The sequence below is a fragment of the Symphalangus syndactylus genome, chromosome 13, assembly GCF_028878055.3.
Source record: "Symphalangus syndactylus isolate Jambi chromosome 13, NHGRI_mSymSyn1-v2.1_pri, whole genome shotgun sequence".
Classification (NCBI taxonomy): Eukaryota; Metazoa; Chordata; class Mammalia; order Primates; family Hylobatidae; genus Symphalangus; species Symphalangus syndactylus.
Genome location: NC_072435.2, coordinates 20,148,583 through 20,166,282, shown reverse-complemented (window position 1 = coordinate 20,166,282; position 17,700 = coordinate 20,148,583). Strand labels below are relative to the sequence as shown.

The 17,700-nt window shown below is 51.8% G+C and overlaps 1 protein-coding gene across 1 annotated transcript in view; it reads left to right on the top strand.

Annotated features, from left to right (window-relative positions):
• Positions 1-17,025, top strand: part of ZNF324B (zinc finger protein 324B) — a 45,244-nt gene extending 28,219 nt beyond the window's left edge. The window contains 4 exon segments of the mRNA XM_055236207.2: positions 8,256-8,382; positions 8,775-8,891; positions 9,732-11,027; positions 11,030-17,025. Of these exon segments, the coding sequence (XP_055092182.2) occupies positions 8,256-8,382; positions 8,775-8,891; positions 9,732-11,027; positions 11,030-11,169 (1,680 nt within the window). The 3' untranslated portion in view covers positions 11,170-17,025.
• The last annotated feature ends 675 nt before the right edge of the window (positions 17,026-17,700 follow it).

Genomic DNA, 17,700 nt, shown 5'->3' with positions numbered 1-17,700 from the left:
TTGGTGGCAGGCACCTGTAATCCTGGTTACTCAGGAGGCTGAGGCAGGAGAATCACTTGATCCTGGAAGGTGGAGATTGCAGTGAGCCAAGATCATGCCACTGCACTCCAGCCTGGGCAACAGAGCGAGACTCCATCTCAAAAAAAAAAAAAAAAAAAAAAACCCGGCGCTACATGAGAAGCCTTCAGCCACAGCAAAACCTTGTGTAGAAGGATTCCTCCCTGAGGAGACACTCCATGATGGCCCTGCATGTGGAGAAGCCGACAGAACCCATGTTGTACTTTGCAACCCGCTGAGGGACCTTGGCAGAGCTGTCACACCACTGGGTCCTATGGTGGAAGCCCATCTGTGTTTTATGGTGACTTCCCAGTTGCTCAATGTAAGTCACTCCCTGTTTCCTGTTTATACTACCTTGGAGGGATGGTAGGGGCCTTGCACGCATTGGGGTGGTATCATGCTCACTCATGATGGGGTTTGACATGGACATGACCCCATTCCAAGCAAGGAGCCTGATTGGATAATTTCTTTCTCTCTCTCTCTCTCTTTTTTTTTTGAGATGGAGTCTTTCTCTGTCGCCAGGCTGGAGTGCAGTGGTGCGATCTCAGCTCACTGCAACCTCCGCCTCCCAGGTTCAAGAGATTCCCCTGCCTCAGCCTCCCAAGTAGCTGGAATTACAGTCACATGCCACCTCACCCAGCTAATTTTTTGTATTTTAGTAGAGACGGGGTTTCACCATGTTGGCCAAGATGGTCTCGATCTCCTGACCTCGTGACCCACCCGCCACAGCCTCCCAAAGTGCTGGGATTACAGGCATGAGCCACTGCACCCGGCCTCTCTCTTTTTTCTTTTCTTTTTTTTTCTTTTCTTCTTTTCTTTCTTTTCCTTTCCTTTGCTTTCCTTTCCTTTTCTTTCTTTTCTCTCTTTCTCTCTTTTTTTTTTGAGGCAGAGTCTCACTCTGGTGCTCAGGCTGGAGTGCAGTGGCATGATCTCAGCTCACTGCAACCTTTGCCTCCTGGTTTCAAGCAATTCTCCTGCCTCAGCCTCCCAAGTAGCTGGACTTATAGGCATGTGCCACCATGCCTGGCTAATTTTTGTATTTTTACTAGAGACGGAGTTTCACCATATATTGGCCAGGCTGGTCTCAAACTCCTGACCTCAAGTGATCTGCCTGCCTTGGCCTCCCAAAGTGCTGGGATTACTGGCGTGAACCACCGTGCCCGGCCGACAATGCAGGAGCTTAACCAAAGGACCACGTTGGCTAGGTTCAATCAGCTGCCCCAGGTGACCACCCTTAGTGCTAATCCTGTGCAGGGTAGGGGTCTGAGCCAAAAAGAGGAGGCTCTTGTGTGTACAGAAGGCAATTTGTTGCTATTTTTATTTCATGTCCAATTCATTAAGAATGTTTCAAACAATTAGCATTTTTCTAAGTATTAAGTAATTAACATTTGCCTAGTCTAAAGAATTACACATTAGATGGATAATGTAAAAATAAAGTGTTTAAGAAGTTAAACATCTCCAAACATTAAACATTACTTGAGATTGGACATGATGGGTCATGACTGCAATCCTAGCAGTTTGGGAGGCTGAGGCAGGTGGGTTGCTTGAGTACAGGAGTTCAAGACCAGCCTGAGAAACATGGTAAAACCCCATTTCTACAAAAAAAAAAGTACGTAAAATTAGCCAAGTGATATGGTTTGGCTGTATCCCCACCCAAATCTCATCTTGAATTGTAACTCCCATAATTGCCACATGTGGGAGGGACCCAGCAGGAGATAAGTGAGTCATGGGGGCGGCTTCCCCACACTGTTCTCGTGGTAGTGAATAAGTCTCAAGAGAACTGATGGTTTTATAAGGGGTTTCTTCTTTTGCTTGGCTCTCATTTGCTCTTACCTGCTGCCATGTAAGACATGCCTTTCACCTTCTGCCATGATTGTGAGGCCTCCCAGCCACATGAACTGTGAGTCCATTAAACCTCTTTGTCTTCATAAATTATCCAGTCTCGAGTATGTCCTTATCAGCAATGTGAAATCAGATGAATACAGTAAATTGGTAGAGTGGGGTACTGCTATAAAGATACCTGAAAATGTGGAGGCAACTTTGGAATTGGGTAACAGGCAGAGGTTGGAACAGTTTGGAAGCCTCAGAAGAAGACAGGAAAATGTGGGAATGTTTGGAACTTCCTAGAGACTTGTTGAATGGCTTTGACCAAAATGCTGATAATGATATGGGCAATGAACTCCAGGCTGAGGTAGTCTCAAATGGAGATGAGGAAGTTGTTGGGAACTGGAGTAAAGGTGATGCTTGCTATGTTTTAGCAAAGAGACTGGTGGCATTTTGCCCCTGCCATAGAGATTTGTGGAACTTTGGATTTGAGAGAGATGACTTAAAGTATCTGGTCCGGGTGCAGTGGCTCACGCCTGTAATCCCAGCACTTTGGGAGGCCGAGGTGGGCGGATCACGAGGTCAGGAGATCAAGACCATCCTGGCTAACATGGTGAAACCCCGTCTCTACTAAAAAAAATACAAAAAAAATTAGCCAGGCATGATGGTGGGTGCCTGTAGTTCCCAGCTACTCAGGAGGCTGAGGCAGGAGACTGGCATGAACCTAGGAGGCAGAGCTTGCAGTGAGCCAAGATTGCGCCACTGTACTCCAGCCTGGGCGACAGAGTGAGACTCCATCTCAAAAAAAATAAAAATAAAGTATCTGGTGGAAGAAATTTCTAAGCAGCAAAGCATTCAAGAGGTGACTTTGATGCTGTTAAAAGCATTCAGTTTTAAAAGGGAAATAGAGCATAAAAGTTCAGAAAATTTGCAGCCTGACCATGCAACAGAAAAGAAAAACATTTTTCTGTGGAGAAATTCAAGAAATTTGCATAAGTAACCAGGAGTCAAATGTTAATCGCCCAGGCAATGGGGAAAATGTCTCCAGGACATGTCACAGACCTTTGTGGCAGCCCTTCCCATCACAGGCCCAGAGTCCTAGGAGAAAAAAATGGTTTCATGGGCTCCTCCTGCTGTGTGCAGCCTAGAGACTTGGTGCCCTGCATCCCAGCTGCTTGATCCATGGCTAAAAGGAGCCAAGGTACAGCTTAAGCCATGGCTTCAGAGGGTGCAAGCCTCAAGCCTTGGCAGCTCCCACGTGGTGTTGAGCCTGTGGGAGCACAGAACTCAAGAATTGAGGTTTGGGAACCTCCACCTAGATTTCAGAAGATGTATGGAAATGCCCGGATTTGGACCAGGCAAAAGTTTGCTGCAGGGGCAGTACCTTCATGGAGAACCTCTGGTAGGGCAGTGCTGAAGGGAAATGTGGGGTTGAAGACCCCACACTGAGTCCCCACTGGAGTACTGCCTAGTGGAGCTGTGAGAAGAGGGCCACCGTCCTCCAGACTCCAGAATGGTAGATACAACCAACAGCTTGGACCATGCACCTGGAAAAGCCACAGACACTCAACACCAGCCCATGAAAGCAGCTGGGAGGGAGGCTGTACCCTGCAAAGCCACAGAGCCACAGCTGCCCAAGACCATGGGAACCCACTGCTTGTATCAGCGTGACCTGGATGTGAGACATGGAGTCAAAGGAGATTATTTTGGAACTTTAAGATTCGACTGTCCTGCTGGATTTCAGACTTTCATGGGGCCTTTAGCCCCTTTGTTTTGGCCAATTTCCCCATTTGGAACAGGTTTATTTATCCAATGGCTGTACTCCAATTGTATCTTGGAAGTGACTAACTTGCTTTTGATTTTACAGGCTCATAGAAAGAAGGGAATTGCCTTGTCTCAGATGAGATTCCGGACTGTGGACTTTTGAGCTAATGCTAAACTAAGTAGACTTTGGGGGACTGTTGGGAAGGCATGATTGGTTCTGAAATGTGAGCATGAGATTTGGGAGGGGCGAGGAGCGAATGATATGGTTTGGCTGTGTCCCCACGCAAATCTCATTTTGAATTGTAGCTTTCATAATTCCCACATGTTGTGGAAGGGGCCCCAGTTAGAGAAAACTGAATCATGGGGACAGTTTCCCCCACACTGGTTTTTTTTTTTTTTTTTTTTTTTTGAGATGGAGTCTCGCTGTCGTCCAGACTGGAGTGCAGTGGCGCAATCTCGGCTCACTGCAGGCTCCGCCCCCCGGGGTTCACGCCATTATCCTGCCTCAGCCTCCCGAGTAGCTGGGACCATAGGTGCCCGCAACCTTGCCCTGCTAATTTTGTTTGTATTTTTAGTAGAGACGGGGTTTCACCGTGTTAGCCAGGATGGTCTCGATCTCCTGACCTTGTGATCTGCCCGCCTTAGCCTCCCAAAGTGCTGGGATTACAGGCGTGAGCCACTGCGCCCGGCCATCCCCCATACTGTTCTTGTGGTAGTGAATAAGTCTCACGAGATCTGATGGTTTCTTTTTTTTTTTTTTTTTTGAGACGGAGTCTCGCTCTGTCCCCCAGGCTGGAGTGCAGTGGCGCATCTCGGCTCACTGCAAGCTCCGCCTCCTGGGTTCACGCCATTCTCCTGCCTCAGCCTCCCCAGTAGCTGGGACTACAGGCACCCGCCAACATGCCCGGCTAATTTTTTTGTATTTTTTAGTAGAGACGGGGTTTCACCGTGTTAGCTAGGATGGTCTCGATCTCCTGACCTCGTGATCCGCCGGCCTCGGCCTCCCAAAGTGCTGGGATTACAGGCTTGAGCCACCGTGCCCGGCCGAGATCTGATGGTTTCATAAGGGGTTTCCTCTTTTGCTTGACTCTCATTTGCTCTTGCCTGCTGCCATGTAAGACATGCCTTTCACCTTCTGCCATGATTGTGAGGCCTCTCCAGCCACGTGGAACTGTGAGTCCACTAAACCTCTTTTTCTTTATAAATTACCCAGTCTCAGATATGTCTTTATCAGCAACGTGAAAACAGACTAATACACCAGGCATCGTGGCTCCTGCCTGTAGTTCCAGTTACTTGGGAGGCTGAGGTTGCAGGATTGTTTGAGAATGGGAGGCAGAGGTTGCAGTGACCTGAATATGCACCACTGCACTCCATCCTGGGTAACAGAGTGAGACGCTGTCTCAAAAAAAAAAAAAAGTAAAAAAAAATTGCTTGAAATGTTAATAATGCCTCTAAGGATTTGATTAAATCACAATAGTACTTAAGTGTTCTTAAATTCTTTCAAAGCAGGAAAAATTTAAATAAAAACATTCAAAAATTGTCGAGCTATCTTACACTACAGGCATCTACAAGTAGAATCAATTCTGTGGACAGTTATAGCTGACAGTAGACAGATATTTATAGATGGAGGTGGGTATAGAGGAAGACAAGATGAATTAACATACTTGACATCTGAGAACTGTCTAAGGGTCCTAAAAACAAGACTCTCACAGGGAAGCAACAAAGAGAGAATCATTTATTCTCTGCCAACAACATGGTCAGTCTACATTGAGACTGCCCTGCCTTTTGTTGTTATGTGTCAAAGACACTTAGATTGGTCCAGAGAAAAAAGGAACAAAGCATCAATGTTGTGATGTGTGGGGCAAAGCAAGAACTAGATGGTCTAAGGACAAGCAAGGCTGGGGAATTACCTTCTGCTCGTCCAAGTTGCAAGGAAAACAAGTTTTGGGCGAGTGTCCAAGAACAGACTCAAGACAAATGACAAGCGGGTAGCGTCATTACAGGCTGAGAATTCTTGGTGTAGAGGTTGAAAAACGGACCTTAAACCTTTACGGGACAGTGACACACAGAGAGGTCAAACCCTCGCCCAGGATGCACAGTCAGTGAGAGGCTGAGCTGGGAAGGGAACCCGGAGCTCCAGGCATCGGCTCCTCCACCTACACCTGCCCTACCCGGTGCGTTTTCTCCTCCGTGCTCCCTGCTGGTGTTGCCTTCTGGAACCTCCGCAGTTTCTGCTTTCACATCTGCAGGGTTTAGTCTCCAGGGCTGCTTAGGTGGGCGCCAGGAACTGGGAATACCCGACGCGGGACAACCTGCCGGCGACTCAACCAGTGCCACGGAGCCCTTGGAAACCCGCAGCAGCTGCGCTACTCCATTTCCCGGTGCCTAGCGCGGCGGCGCTTAGCCGTTGCCATGGAGACTGGTAATGGCCCCGCCTCCACGCCGAAAAACAGGCAGGAACCACATAACCCAGAAGGCTGTGCGCAAGCGTCTGCGCACGTATTGGGCCAATGTGCGCTATGGGGGCTGGACTTCCGGCGCTGGGACTGTCACTTGGCTGCTCGCGTCAGGCCACACAGGTGGTCTGGGCTGTGGCGCGCGGGTCGTGGCCCGAGGCGGGCGGCGAGGAAGGTACGGACCGCGAGCAGCCGGCCGCGCCCCCAAGCCTCGGTATCTTCGAGTATGACGTGGGCGGCCCGGGGGCGGTCGGGCCCCGGCGGGAACCACGCGTTCTCCTGCCCCGCGGAAGCCCAGGAGGCAGCGCACTGGGCATTCTGCGCCCATGACTGCCGGGGAGGCTGAGGCGCGGGCAGCCGCGGGACGCTGCGGGTGGGGATGGCGGTGCCGGGTGGTCCACGCCTTTCTTCCCTCCCTGTTGCGGGTTCCGCTGGCGGCGGTGGCGCTGACAAGCCCGCGCCGGGGAGGCGGGGGAGTCCCTGCTCACATAGAGGGAGGCCGCTTCCTAGACCTCGCCTAGTCGTCCTTCCTCTCCCTGCCCTGGGGGGTTGCAGGGGTCAGTGCAAACTCCTGTGTCCAGGGCACTGGTGAGCTCCCGACTTCCGGCAGCCAGGGGGCTGAGGTCCTGAAGGAAGCTCCGAGGGGAGAGGCCTGCGTGTGCAAAACCGGGGAGGGGAGCCGAAGCCCAGGTGCTTCTGGGACTGAGCGCTCTCGATGTGGAGCTGGAGGAGAGGGGACGTGTGTGGCTGCAGTAGCAGGCGAGGGGGTGGGCTTTATCTCGAGGGCGTCGGGAGACATAGAAATTTTTGAACAGAATCAGGACATTCTCTGAGTTGGGACTTTAAAACGGTTCCACAGTTCGTTGCGTGGAGAACAGACATGCAGGGGTGTCTGCATGAAGGGAAGAACCGACTGCCCCAGTCTGGGCAGCAGTGGAGTTGGGCGACCAGGTGAATTCTGGTGGATCTGCGGATGCATCAGGTGTGGGCTGTTTGAAGAACTAAGTACCCCATGTTGTTCAGCCTGAGCGCCTGGAAGAAGGGAGCTGCTGTAGATAGAAAAATTGAAAGGAAAGCAGGTTTCCTTCAGGGGAAAGATCAGGAGTCTGGGATGTCCCAGGTTGGTCATGTCATTGAACCTGACGTTGTTGGTGTCCTGGGCTGAGGACAGGGCCTATAAACTGGGCTGAGGAAGGCGATGAGCAGTCAGGCCTGCGGAGTTACAGCTTGAGGGTAAAGAAAACCGGCTGGGGTGCCTGAGGCTATCAGGGGAGGAGTTCGGCAGGTGGCTGAGTAGGAGAGGGTGGCAGCAATGTGGGAAAGAAATTGAGGGAGCGCCGAGATCGAGACCATCCTGGCTCACACGGTGAAACCCGGTCTCCACTAAAAATCAAAAAAAATTAGGCTTGGTGGCGGGAGCCTGTAGTCCCAGCTACTCGGAGAGGCTGAGGCAGGAGAATGGCGTGAACCCGGGAGGCGGAGCTTGCAGTGAGCCGAGATTGCGCCACTGCACTCCAGCCTGGGTGACAGAGAGAGACTCTCTCTCCAAAAAAAAAAAAAGAAAGAAAGAAATTGAGGGGGCGCCATGTGGAGGGAGGAAGGGATTGAGTTCCTCTGTGTTCACAGGTTCTTGGGGCTGCTCCCCTATGATGACTGGTGGAGATCATCCAGTCCCTCCGGCTGGATGAGCAGCCTGGAAGTGTCAGGCAAGCGCAGCAGGGGAAGGTCTCAGTGATGGACATGCCGGAGGGGTGGGGCGGGGGGGGGGGTGTCCGCAGCTGGGACTTACACCATTGCTTATTACAAAAGCAAGAAGGGCACATCTGGGGAGGGTCATGAATGGTCATGCTGAGTCATGAGTGGATACTTGGGGCTGCCCTTGGTGTGGCAGCTAAGGGCCCAGCCAGGGCTTGCTCTGGCCTGCTTATGTAAGGGTGGCCAGTGGGGAAGTCAAGAAGCCATCTGGGGCCTGAACCAGGAGGGCAGAGGGGAGGGGTCCCAGACAGGTGAGGGAAGTGCCACCTGAAGATAATCCTGTAGTGGAACCCAGGGAAGGAGGGACACCAGGGGAGGTGACTGTTGGGATGGGGAGCTTGGTCCTGGCTCACAGCCATACCTTAGACCATGCCTACCTCCACCTCCCTGCTATTGTAGGACCTGATGACCTTCGAGGATGTGGCCGTGTACTTCTCCCAGGAGGAGTGGGGGCTCCTTGACACAGCGCAGAGGGCCCTGTACCGCCACGTGATGCTGGAAAACTTCACACTTGTGACCTCACTTGGTAAGGCCCTGGGTGCTCCACGAAAAGTGCACTTGGACTGCCTCTTCACTTCCCTCCTGGTTGATGAGCAGGATCAAATCTGGCCGGGGCCATGTGGAACAGGGGTCTGGTCCTGTAGACATGCAGTTTGGTTGGGTCAACCACTCCCTGCCGCCCTGTCCAGCTGTGGCCTCTCCCAGGCCTGGGCTCAGTCCCGTTCCTTTGGTGCTCTGGGCACAGTTGCCGCTCTGGGGACGCATGAGCTATTCCTGTGAGCCCCTTGCCCTGTGCTATCTTTAGATTCTCCCAGTTGCACAGATAACTCTATTTCCATGAAGCCCTGACTCCTGCTGTCTGTTGGGAGGTGGGTTGTCTTGACCTGGAGCTGGGCTCTCACCTGCTCCTCCTCACAGGACTCTCCACCTCCCGACCTCGTGTGGTCATTCAACTTGAGCGTGGCGAGGAGCCCTGGGTTCCCAGTGGAAAGGACATGACCCTGGCCAGGAACACCTACGGGAGGCTCAACTCTGGTGAGTGGGAGCTCAGGTGGGGTGAACTCAGGACCAACCTGTGGCCAAGCCCATGTCCCTGCTTTTCTGACTCTGGAAACACATCCTCCTCTCCTGCCTCCCACCTGACTCCCTTCTCTTCCATCATCAGCCTCTCCTGGAGGCTGCTGCCTTAGTAGGTGCCCTTGAAGGGAGAGCTCCAAGGGCACAGGAGCTGGGTTCACACAGAAGGGCCTACCTTCAGCTGGGCTGTGTGGCTTTGAATCCTCCACAACTAGCAGCCATTATTGATAGGTATTTATTTCTCCCATCATTTATCTTTGTATTCATCAAATGTTTCTTGAGGGCTTGCAGGCATTGTAGACACAGCCTTGACCAGGACACTCATGGTCCTGCCTTTGTGGGGCTGATGGTGCTAGGGGAGACGCAGTGAGTAAGTAGGATTCAGGAATGCAGTCTTGAGCATTGGATGGAGGTCATTGCAAGAGCAGGTTTGGGAGTGGGTGCCCGAGATGGGGCACCAGGGGAGAAGGGAGTGAGCTATGGAAAGGGAGGGGGTGGAACAGCCAGGGTGGAGACCTGGGTGGCACGCAGCAGCTGCTCAGTTTTTCTCAGCTTCACATCCTGGGTGTCTGGGGGCTGCCGCCTTGATCATCCGAGTCCCCACTGCAGTCAGTGCCACACCTGTCAGGGCAGATGCTTCCTCCAAACCCCAGTCCCTCCTGCAGAGCCGGCCTCACCTCTTCTTTTTCCCTAAGCTTTTGTGCCAGCTCCCGGCTTCCTTCTTGCCTGTCCACTCAGCATGCCCTGGTCCTCTCCTAACCAGGATGCCCCCAGCAACCACCGTTTCTCTGCCTTTAGGTTCCTGGAGTTTGACAGAGGATGAAGATGTTTCTGGAGAATGGCCACGAGCTTTCCCAGATACCCCACCTCGGATGACTACTAGCGTCTTCCCCGTTGCCGGTGCCTGCCACAGTGTAAAAAACCTTCAAAGACAGCGGGGTGCCTCCCCATCTCGGGAGAGAAAACCCACAGGGGTGTCGGTGATCTACTGGGAGAGGCTCCTGCTAGGCTCAGGCAGTGACCAGGCCAGCGTCAGCCTGCGACTGACCTCCCCACTCAGGCCCCCCAAGAGCAGCCGGCCCAGAGAAAAGACCTTCGCAGAGTACCGGGTGCCTGGGAGGCAGCCCAGGACGCCTGAGCGGCAGAAGCCATGTGCACAGGAGGTCCCTGGGAGAGCCTTCGGGAATGCCCGGGACCTGAAGGCCGCTAGTGGTGGCAGGGATCGCAGAATGGGTGCAGCTTGGCAGGAGCCTCATAAACTCCTTGGTGGCCAGGAGCCCTCGACCTGGGACGAGCTGGGCGAGGCTCTTCACGCTGGGGAGAAGTCCTTCGAATGCAGGGCATGCAGCAAAGTGTTCGTGAAGAGCTCCGACCTCCTCAAGCACCTACGCACCCACACCGGGGAGCGGCCCTACGAGTGCGCCCAGTGCGGCAAGGCCTTCAGCCAGACGTCGCACTTGACGCAGCACCAGCGCATCCACAGCGGCGAGACGCCCTACGCGTGCCCCGTGTGCGGCAAGGCCTTCCGGCATAGCTCCTCACTGGTGCGGCACCAGCGCATCCACACGGCCGAGAAGTCCTTCCGCTGCTCCGAGTGCGGCAAGGCCTTCAGCCACGGCTCCAACCTCAGCCAGCACCGCAAGATCCACGCGGGCGGGCGTCCTTATGCCTGCGCACAGTGTGGCCGCCGCTTCTGCCGCAACTCGCACCTGATCCAGCATGAGCGTACGCACACGGGCGAGAAGCCCTTTGTGTGCGCGCTCTGCGGTGCCGCCTTCAGCCAGGGCTCCTCGCTCTTTTTGCACCAGCGCGTGCACACAGGCGAGAAGCCCTTCGCCTGCGCCCAGTGCGGCCGCTCCTTTAGCCGCAGCTCCAACCTCACCCAGCACCAGCTCCTGCACACGGGCGAGCGGCCTTTCCGCTGTGGGGACTGTGGCAAGGCCTTCGCCAAGGGCGCTGTGCTGCTCAGCCACCGGCGCATTCACACAGGCGAGAAGCCCTTCGTGTGCACGCAGTGTGGTCGCGCCTTCCGTGAGCGCCCGGCCCTCTTACACCACCAGAGGATGCACACCACAGAGAAGACCAATGCTGCAGCACCAGACTGCACCCCGGGGCCAGGTTTCCTTCAGGGACATCATCGGAAGGTGCGCCGGGGAGGGAAGCCAAGCCCAGTCCTGAAGCCAGCGAAGGTCTGAGGTCACAGGTCGCAGCCCCACCCTTTCTTGGCCTTCTGTGAATCCCTTCCACAGCTAAAGGGTCCGAGTGCTCTTCAGATCCACGATGGGGAAAAGCTCTGTGCCTGAGAGTCAGGGACGAGGGAGACCCTTTGGCTGTGGTTCCATTTGCAGGTGGGGACAGGATTTGCCAGTTTAGCCATAGCTCACACCTCCATCCTCAAAGAGGTAACACTGCAGAACCATCAGAGGGAGGACATGTCAGCATAGGAGGCCGGCAAAGGCAGCACTGCATGGTGGTGCTACTTCATGTGTTATGAGAGTGGATGCTGAGGTGAGGGGATGCGGACATGGGGTAGGGGTGGCCTAGAGAAACTTATGACGTGCATACAAACTGGCCGCTAGATGGACGCTGAGGACATTTTCCCCCTGAGGCCTCTATTCAAGGCTTCCTGGGGGCCGTCTCAGCAGACAGGAGACTACAGGGGACTGGGGATCAGGGTGTGGCCTGTGAGTGTCAGCCTCCTCCTCTGGGAAAAAGAAAAGCTTTGGGTCAACTCAGCATCATGTTTGCAGATGCTGACAGACGGCACCCTAATGAGAGTCCATGTGTGCTCACTGCCGGCTCCTGGGCTGCGCTCTGGTCAGCCAGGTGTGAGGGCCTGGCCTGGGGTCACACAGCCCACTCAGGAGAGGGATGCCCATGGTTCTCAGCATTGGAAGGACAAATCTAGGATGATGGCTTTCCAGTGGCACTCGTTCAGGTTTTCGTCCACGTCTCAGCTTGGCCAAGGCCTGTCACTGACTCGTTTACCAAAGTCGATGTGAGGAGTCGTCTTTACACCTGTGGGTACAGTGATAGCTTCAGAGCAGATAAGGTGGAGCTGCTCATTTCTGCTGGATTTGGTGTCCACTCCCCCCCCCCACCCCCACCCCAACCCCCTGCGTCTCACCTTTCCCTTGTTATGCCTCCTCAATTGGAGGCTGGACAGAGAGCTGAATAGGAAGGACTTGCCGTTACCTAAGGCCGTGTGTGACACCCTCCTGAGGACCTCCCGACCCCAGTGTGATGGGCCTGCAGGGCAGAGACAAAAGGGTAGACTGGGGGTCATTTGCTTCCTGTGGCCTTAAGCCTACTAGGCCCCATCCCTACCTGAGACCTCACCTCCAAGGAAATTAATGGTCTTTTCAATGGGGCAAAAAAAAAAAAAAGACTAGCATTTGCAACTTAAAATAGATGTAGTTTCCTTTATAGCCATGTGGACCTCCACAGCACAGCCTCCTGTCTCTATTCCAGGGTAAGTTTCAGTTGTTTGTTTGTTTTTGAGACGGAGTCTCAAGGCAATTCTTCTTGCCCAGGCTGGAGTGCGATGGCGTGATCTCGGCTCACCGCAACCTCCGTCTCCCAGGTTCAAGCGATTCTCTTGCCTCAGCCTCCTGAGTAGCTGGAATTACAGGCGCCCACCACCATGCCAGGCTAATTTTGTATTTTTAGTGGAGACAGGATTTCTCCATGTTGGTCAGGCTGGTCTCGAACTCCCGACCTCAGGTGATCCTCCCACCTTGGCCTCCCAAAGTGCTGGGATTACAGGCGTGAGCCACCGTGTTTGTTTTTTGATGAAGCATCTCAGTCTGTCACCCAGGCTGGAGTGCGGTGGAGCGACCTCGGCTCTGCCTCTTGGGTTCAAGCCATTCTTCTTCCTCAGCCCCTCCAGTAGCTGGGATTACAGGCTTGTGCCACCACACCTGGCTTATTTTTGTATTTTTAGTAGAGACGGGGTTTCACCATGTTGGCCGGGCTGGTCTCAAACTTCTGACCTCAAGTGATGGGCGCATCTTGGCCTCCCAAAGTGCTGGGATTACAGGCGTGGGCCACTGCCCTGCCTACATACCATGATTGTAAAGTTGCAGCTGTTTCCTATTGCTTGTAACTCAGTCTTGTCTTCTCAATGGTAACCAATTTCTGTTTCAAACTGAAAGGTGCATGAGGGTGAGTTCTTGCATTAGTCTGTTTTGTGTCACTATAAAGGAACACCTAAGGCGGGGTAATTTATAAAGAAAAGAGGATTAATTGGCTCATGGTTCTGCAAGATGTACAGCCATGGCACCAGCATCTGCATGGCTTCTGTTGGGACCTCAGGAAGCTTGCAATCATGATGGAACATGAAGGAAGAGCTGGCATATCACATGGCAAGACAGGAAGCAAGAGAGAGGGGGGGAAGTGTCACACACCTTTTTTTTTTTTTTGAGAAGGAGTCTCACCGTCGTCCAGGCTGGAGTGCAGTGGCACGATCTCGGCTCATTGCAACCTCCGCCTCCCAGGTTCACGCCATTCTCCTGCCTCAGCCTCCCGAGTAGCTGGGACTACAGGCGCCCGCCACCATGCCCAGCTAATTTTTAATATTTTTAGTCGAGACGGGGTTTCACCGTGTTAGCCAGGATGGTCTTGATCTCCTGACCTTGTGATCCGCCCGCCTTGGCCTCCCAGCAGAGTGCTAGGATTACAGGCATGAGCCACCGCGCCTGGCCCACTTTTTTTTTTTTTTTTTTCTGAAATGGAGTTTCACTCTTGTTGCCCAGGCTGGGGTGCAATGGCACGATCTCAGCTCACTGCAACCTCTGCCTCCCGGGTTCAAGTGATTCTCCTGCCTCAGCCTCCTGAGTAGCTGGGATTACAGGTGTGCACCACCACGTCAGCTAATTTTTGTATAATATTTTTAGTAGAGATAGGGTTTTGCCATGTTGGCCAGGCTAGTCTCAAATTCCTGGCCTCAAGTGATCCACCCGCCTCAGCTTCCCAAAGTGTTGGGATTACAGGCGTCAGCCACTGCAGCCAGCCATCACACACTTTTAAACAACCAAATCTTTCATGAACTCAGAGCAAGAGCTCACTTCTCACCAAGGGGGATGGTGGCAAGCTATTCATGAGGGATCTGCCCCCATACTATAGTTTGGATATTTGTCCCCTCCAAATCTCATGTTGAAATGTAATCCCCAATGTTGGAGATGGGGCTGGTAAGAGGTGTTTTGGTCATGGGGGTGAATCGCTCATGAATCTCTTGGTGCTGTCCTGAAGATAGTGAGTTCTCACAAGATTTGGTTATTTAAAAGTCTGTGGCACCTCCTTCCTTTCTCTCTCCTGCTCTCACCAGGTGAGAGGCCTCCTCCCCTTTACCTTCTGCCATGATTGTAAGCTTCTTGAGAACCTAGCAAGAAGCAGATTCTGAAGCCATGCTTGTACAGCCCTCAGAACAGTGATCCAATTAAACCTCTTTTCTTTATAAATTACACAGCCTCAGGTATTTCTTTATAGTAATGCAGGAATGGCCTAATATACGATCCAACACCTCCCAGTAAGCCCCATGTCCAACATTGGAGATCACATTTCAACATGAGATTTGGAGGAGACACACATCCAAACCATATTTGAAGGGGTGGGTTGCCCCTCCACACCTGTGGGTGTTTCTCATTAGGTGGAACGAGAGACTTGGAAAAGAAAAAGACACAAAGTATAGAGAAAGAAATAAGGGGGCCCAGGGGACCAGCGTTCAGCATACAGAGGATCCCGCCGGCCTCTGAGTTCCCTTGGTATTTGTTGATCCTTCTTGGGTGTTTCTGGGAGAGGGGGATGTGTCAGGGTCACAGGATAATAGTGGAGAGGTCAGCAGATAAACACGTGAACAAAGGTCTCTGCATCACAGACAAGGTAAAGAATCAAGTGCTGTGCTTTAGATATGCATACACATAAACATCTCCATGCCTTACAGCGCAGTATTGCTGCCCGCCTGTCCCACCTCCAGCCCTAAGGCGGTTTTCCCCTATCTCAGTAGATGGAACATACAATCGGGTTTTATACCGAGACATTCCATTGCCCAGGGACGGGCAGGAGACAGATGCCTTCCTCTTGTCTCAACTGCAAAGAGGTCTTCCTTCCTGTTTTACTAATCCTCCTCAGCACAGACCCTTTACGGGTGTCGCGCTGGGGGACGGTCAGGTCTTTCCCTTCCCACGAGGCCATATTTCAGACTATCACATGGGGAGAAACCTTGGACAGTACCTGACTTTCCTAGGCAGAGGTCCCTGCGGCCTTCCGCAGTTTTTGTGTCCCTGGGTACTTGAGATTAGGGAGTGGTGATGACTCTTAAGGAGCATGCTGCCTTCAAGCATCTGTTTAACAAAGCACATCTTGGGCCGGGCGCGGTGGCTCACGCTTGTAATCCCAGCACTTTGGGAGGCCGAGGCGGGCAGATCACGAGGTCAGGAGATCGAGACCATGGTGAAACCCCGTCTCTACTAAAAATACAAAAAAAATTAGCCGAGCGTGGTGCAGGCGCCTGTAGTCCCAGCTACTCGGAGAGGCTGAGGCAGGAGAATGGCGTGAACCCGGGAGGCGGAGCTTGCAGTGAGCTTGAGCCAAGATTGCACCACTGCACTCCAGCCTGGGTGACAGAGCGAGACTCCGTCTCAAAAAAACAACAAAAAAACAAAAAAAACAAAGCACATCTTGCACAGCCCTTAATCCATTTAACCCTGAATTTGACACAGCACATGTTTCAGAGAGCATGGGGTTGGGGGTAAGGTTACAGATTAACAGCATCTCAAGGCAGAAGAATTTTTCTTAGTACAGAACAAAATGGAGTCTCCTATGTCTACTTCTTTCTACACAGACACAGTAACAATCTGATCTCTCTTTCTTTTCCCCACACATATCAGTTCTCTTGTCCCTAAGTGAAGAGGCACTCGCTCCCTCTAAACCCAATTCTAGGTGACTAGAGATTTATGAAGGTGTCGGGATGTTTGTTCATGATGCGTAGTGGCCTCATAGGGTCTCCCTACTTCTTCTGCAAGAAGAACACCTTCAGGGGCTTTCAGCTCAGCCAGAAGATTCACATAAAGGTTGGTCATCTGGTACCTGGAGCACTCTGCTAACACAGGTGATCATAGATTCTAAGACACGTAAAAGAGTGAATTACGACTCACTGGTGACTCATTGAGGAGTGATGCTCACAAAGCAACACACTTCATCTAAATACACTGTACCAACCTTGGTCGCTTTTGAAAAAGTATTTCTCCAATTATGGGAAACTGCTCATCAAAACTGAGCTTTCCCTTAAGGAGCAAACCCCCCTACCCTTCGAAACCTATGGAGATCCTATTTCCAAAAACTTAGGTAAATGGACCCAGGTCACTCGAGACGACCCTAAAATGCAATGGCCAAAACGGAGATCTTTTGAAATTCCTAAATTAATATATTTGTGTGCACAATAGGAAACAATATATGTTTGTTCTAAAACCAGACAAATTGGATGGGAGGCCTACTTTCTGTTTGTGCAGGCTATACTCTGATAAGATATTTGAAAGGTTTTTTAAAAAGAGCTCTATAGGCGAAGCACAGTGGCTCATGCCTGTAATCCCAGCACTTTGGGAGGCCAAGGTGGGCGGATCACCTGAGGTTGGGAGTTCGAGACCAGCCTGACCAACGTGGCGAAACCCCATCTCTACTGAAAATACAAAAATTAGCCAGGCATGGTGGTGCGTGCCTGTAGGCCCAGCTACTTGGGAGGCTGAGGCAGGAGAATCACCTGAACCTGGGAGGCGGAGGTTGCAGTGAGCTATCAAACCACAGCAAACTCCAGCCTGGGTGACAGAGTGAGACTCCATCACAAAAGTAAGTAAATAAAATGAACTCTATGGTCAGATGTCAGCTTAATTAAAAGCTGATATTCATTTGCTTTTTTTTTTAAGAAAAAATACCTTTCTGCATTTTCTCATTTGGATCCTGTTTCTGGGAATTTTTTTTTTCTGTTGACTGAAACTCCCTTTTACATATGTTTAGTCCCTTTGTTTGCTTCTTGTTAGTATGATGTAAAGTTTATTGGCCTTCTGAAAAACTTAAAATCTCTCCAAATTGGCTTAGAGTTGTTCTCCCATTTTCTTCTACTTTTTCTTCCTTTACCTATCTTTGATACCACATAAAGAAATCTAGAGGAGTCTTCTAATGTCTCTGAGACCCTTTGAGGAACACAGTAAAGTGTCACATATACCTTTTATGGAGTCTTCTGTCTTCCTCATGGAGTCTTAAGAGTAGCAGGCAGTTTATCTGAGGTCTAAAGCTCTGATCTCTTTCACACTGAGTTCTCTGACCTTTTGGCTTGGGGGGTATGAAGGGTGACTTTGTTCTATGAAAGAACATGATCTTTGGGTGTGCAGTGGCTGGCAAGTTACTGGCAAGGGCTGCAGTTTTGGTCGTGGCTGATAGCATTTGTTTTCAGTGAGTGGTTATTACTGCAGGGTGTACTAATTCCTTTGCGTGTTTAAATAAGAAAAGCATGGTTTGAACACTTGGAGACCTATAGAAACACTCATCACCAAGGGGTAAGAATCCTGTGGGAGATGGGCCGATCACAGATCACAGAGTGGGCTAATTGGTGCTGGGTCTCCCACCAGCCTCAGGGAATGTCCATGCAGTGAGGTGCACTGTGGAAACACAGCCCTATCCTGTGGTATTTCCATCTTGTGGGGGCCTCAAGATTCCATTTTAAAGTGGAATCCTTGATTTTATTTATTTATTTTTTGAGATGGAGTCTCGCTGT